The sequence below is a fragment of the Oryzias melastigma genome, linkage group LG15 (genome assembly GCF_002922805.2).
Source record: "Oryzias melastigma strain HK-1 linkage group LG15, ASM292280v2, whole genome shotgun sequence".
Taxonomy (NCBI): Eukaryota; Metazoa; Chordata; class Actinopteri; order Beloniformes; family Adrianichthyidae; genus Oryzias; species Oryzias melastigma.
In genome coordinates, this window is record NC_050526.1 from 19,275,635 (window position 1) to 19,279,929 (window position 4,295).

At 32.7% G+C, this 4,295-nt stretch overlaps 1 protein-coding gene across 1 annotated transcript in view; it reads right to left on the reverse strand.

Moving 5' to 3' along the window:
- Positions 1–6: 6 nt before the first annotated feature.
- The window catches only part of fas (Fas cell surface death receptor), an 11,631-nt gene continuing 7,342 nt past the window's right edge, over positions 7–4,295 (reverse strand). The window contains exons 2-9 of the mRNA XM_024296860.2: positions 3,953–4,044; positions 2,503–2,640; positions 2,318–2,432; positions 1,434–1,501; positions 1,206–1,301; positions 1,050–1,081; positions 817–835; positions 7–720 (exon numbers count right to left, since the gene is read on the reverse strand). Coding sequence (XP_024152628.1) covers positions 419–720; positions 817–835; positions 1,050–1,081; positions 1,206–1,301; positions 1,434–1,501; positions 2,318–2,432; positions 2,503–2,640; positions 3,953–4,044 — 862 coding nt within the window. The 3' untranslated portion in view covers positions 7–418. The remainder of the gene's footprint in view (positions 721–816; positions 836–1,049; positions 1,082–1,205; positions 1,302–1,433; positions 1,502–2,317; positions 2,433–2,502; positions 2,641–3,952; positions 4,045–4,295) is intronic.

Sequence of the window (4,295 nt, forward strand, 5' to 3'; positions counted from 1 at the left end):
AGTTAAAATCCTTTGATTTACAGTACTAGTTTTGCCAGAATATTCTGATAAATTCATCCTGTAGAATAAGCTTGTTTATAGATTGATAGTGATGGAGGAAGAACTGAAAACAGAAACTTTAAGAACCCTTTCAAATGGAAAATGTTACTTTAAATAAAACTTTATGCAAAATATTTTGTGTTCTTAAAAAAATCATTCATTGATATTGAATAAATTGCATAGATTGCAGGTCATACAGGAAACTACTAAAAAATGGCACCTATGAGCTTTGAATTATACTGGCATTCACATTATTTTTCTATTGCATATTTTCTTATTAATTTTCCAGCATCAAAAACTGTGCTTAATATATGTTTTGTCCCATAATGAAACTGATTTTCTTTGCCCTTACCTACAAACTCTATGCATAATACATTTATCAAACAGGATTGCTACTCTCGTTGTTGGCGTCAGGTCTTACCAAATTTAAAATCCTTTCTTTCTTTTGTTTTTTGCCTGATTTTTGGAGGATCTGAACCAGCGACCTCAATCCAGAGCTACCCGTCTTCTCTAACCATGTCTTTAGCAGCTCAAAGGTGCTCTCCTCAGTGTCGTTTGGATGGTTTAGCTTACAAGTCTCGATGACGGTATTTGATATTTCACTTTTTCTTGCAATATACCGCATATCTTTCCATCCCAGCACTTGTGCGATGTCAGACAGGTGAGGCTCGATGTTCACTTCTGGGATTTGCAAAAGGAAGAAAATATAATTATTATTAGACTCATTGGGATAAGAAGAGTGACAAGAAATGCCTCTTTGGGGTATTTTTTTCTTACCGTTGAGATACTCAAGTTCCTGTCAGGAAAAAAAAAAAAGTTATTTATTTTGGTGATTATTTTAGCAAAACACTAAGACCTTATTAAAGCACTAAAGGACTGAACAGTTTCAAACAACTAATTTGAGCCGCCTAAATAAACATGAAGGGATTTCATAAATACAGATAATAAATACCTTAAGTAAGTAATAATAAAAGATTACACTAAGAGTTATAAACTGGGCATTAACTCACCTCACTATCGGGTTCATCCTCGCCGTTTGTCTCTAATATAAACAAATTAGAAAATAATTAGGAAAAACTGTTCGTCTTTAGCAAAGATCAACACAAGACAGTTGCTGTTAGCTAACTAAAATGATTCAAATAATAATAATAAAAAAAACCACATACTTCCTTTTTTCTTCTTCCAATATAAAATCCCACCAATTACTCCAAGAATGATGAGAATCGGAATGATGATGCCAGCAATTGTTCCTGCACTTCCACCTGTAAAATAAAAAAACAGTGAATTCCATCTCAAACTTTAACACTGTGGTTTATTACCGTTCATCAACCAAAAACAAGTCACTTCATAGACGCCATTTTCTTTCAGATTTACATGAAAGACACTTTCATTACCTTTGCTGTCATTGCAGACTGTGTTGCTGGTTCCATTACAGGCTATTTTAACGCCAGTGGATTCACATCTTAAAAGAGAAAAAGAGACAAACAGAGGTTAGAAACTACATTAAAATCCAAATTAGTAAATAAAAAAGCCAAAATAGTGTATAAAAAGGATAAAATTGTGAATTCTTAGTCTAAAACAATAATATTATCTTATTTCCAAATAACATCCAAACATTTTTATAAGTAAGGAGATAATTCCCATTATCTAAGAGGAACAGGAACATTTAAATCACAAATGGTATGAACTAACCGTAGGGGATTTTAGATGTCTGTATATATAGTAAAATTTGGAATACTCTGTGGGTTAAACAAAAACTAAGAAAATATATTCTGAAGTTTAAAATTAGCTACAAGTCGCACAATAGTAAAATATATGATAAATACTAATTATGAGGACATTAAAAACTATTTTTAAAGTGGGTGGTTTCATATATACATATTTTTGTCACTATTATTATTAATGTATATAGAGGAAGATGAATATAACTGAAGATGAAGATGATTGTTTAATATTATTTTATCTTAAGAGTAAAGTTATAACTTTTTTTAGGGGGTAGGCTTCAATAAGCTAATCTGCTTACTCTTTTTTCAAACATTTACAGTGTTATTATTATTCTGATCTAATTTAATGCTAATAACTAAAATCCTGCAAACTGCAAATCTTTCCTGGTTGTTACAGTCCAAGTCCATCCAGATTTAATTTCATTTGTTCAGCATATTAACTCCAGGACATGCCCATTTATGTTTAAAGTCAATACATTTACGGAAAAAATTGTATTTAATATAATCTAATTTTAAAAGATGATTCATGTTTGTATCTGAACAAGTTTACTTACGTCTTACAGGAATGACAGACCACACAGCTCTCCTTACTGTCGCAGTAGTAGTCCTTCTGACATCCACATTTGCTATTTCTTGAAGTGGTACATTGTTCCACCACTTCCAAATTGGCTGAAAAGACACAAATCCAGTGATTTTTCTGGTAAATGGAAGACAGAGCGCTCACTAACTGGATTCATACCGTTGGGGTGTGAGCAGGAGTCACAGGGCTCACACGTCGTTTCACTAGTTGGCTCTTCTCTGTATGTTTTGCCTTCTTCACAGAACCCACAGTCACCGTCATTTGGGTTTCGGGTGCAATGCTTTAGGACTTTCTGACCTACAAAAAGTAAGGTAACACAATAACATTTTATACTTATTAGTGATTTATTGTGAGGAACATTTTACATTTTTTCTAAAATTAAAATGAGGAATATGATGTAAAAAAAGGCCAAATGTTAAGATCAAAAGCATTGAAACAAACAGTTAGATGGATAAGGAAGCCTAACAAGATCAAAAAGAGATTGAAGGAAAATGATGAGGATTTAGTCATATTTATTTAATTTAATTTAAGATAAGGATTGAAACTGGCCCATTAACACAAGGCATGGTAACAGAAAAGAAACAGAAGAAGGTTAATAAAATAAAATAAAATTAAAATAAAATAAAACTCTGCTCGTGTCTAAAAAATATTCGACAAACTTAACACATGAATTTAAGTACTCAAAAGGTACTTTCTGTGTACCTACTAAGGTCTTACACATGGTAAGTATCATGAAATGTACATAAATTTACCACTTGAATTCAAGTACTCAGAAGGTACTTTCTGTGTTCCTGCTCTTTTAGTAAGTACAATGAAACATGTAATAAGGAACCACAAAAGTAGCACATAAAAACCAACAATGAAGAGAGACATATTAACTTACCACGTAAATAACTCATAAAAACTCAGTAAGTACTATGTAAGTAGCACATAGGACCAACTTAAGTTCTGTACCATGTAAATACACAATAGATGCTTCAAAGGTACCAAGTAAATACTTACCATACTGTAAAATGAAGCGTTACTAAAATGAGCTAAAAAATAAATAACGTTTGTATTCTTAGGAATATTAGTCAAAGTTTTTATTTTTTTATAGTACAATTTAACCACAATGGCTGCCAAACCCATATGTAGAACAGAGGTCGAAACAAAACAGAATTTTCAGCATAGGAGAAATGTACATGATGGGGGCGTGTCTTAAAACGATCACCTAAAAAAATTAAGGGAACAAAATATATATATTCTCTCAGAAATTAGTTTAAAGTATGTCTCCTGCTAATGTGGAAAATAAGATGATCACTTTTCAATGCAGGAAAAACCAGAGACATAAAGAGTCAACGGGAAACACCCAAGCACTTCCGGGTCACATCACTCAGCATAAATCAAACACGTCCAGATTTTTTTTTTTTTTATTAATGGTTCGACCTGCACCAGTGCAACAAATGAAGATCGATCCGCGGTCGAAGCACAACCTCTGATAGTCCAAAAAATAGTTCAATGTTAAGGCAAAAAATTCAAAGAACTCATGAACTTATATCAGAACGACAAATTTCTACCTTTCATTTTGAATTTTCTCTTCGATAACGTATGTGTAAGTACTGACACTTACCAGGACCACAAAGACAACACGTTACACCTTCGTGTTGGTAGGTTCCGTCCGCACAACCATCATTTGGGGCCTCGGTTAAAGCGCTTGAAGTCCTAATAATGAAACCAAAACGAAAGTGAAAGTTCTTTAGCAAAACTAGCTAAAAGAAAACTGCAAACTTGACGAAAACTAACAAGATCTAACTTTTTGTTTTCCTGTTTGTCTCTTTTTCGGGTCAATTTATGTTTAGAGAAACGCAAATAAGTAAAGTTTAGCTTTAAATAATTTTGCCGAAGCCATCAGAACACAAAATCAAACGCCGAAGACATTCGAGAAGTCAAGATGATTTCGTTTTTACTTACAA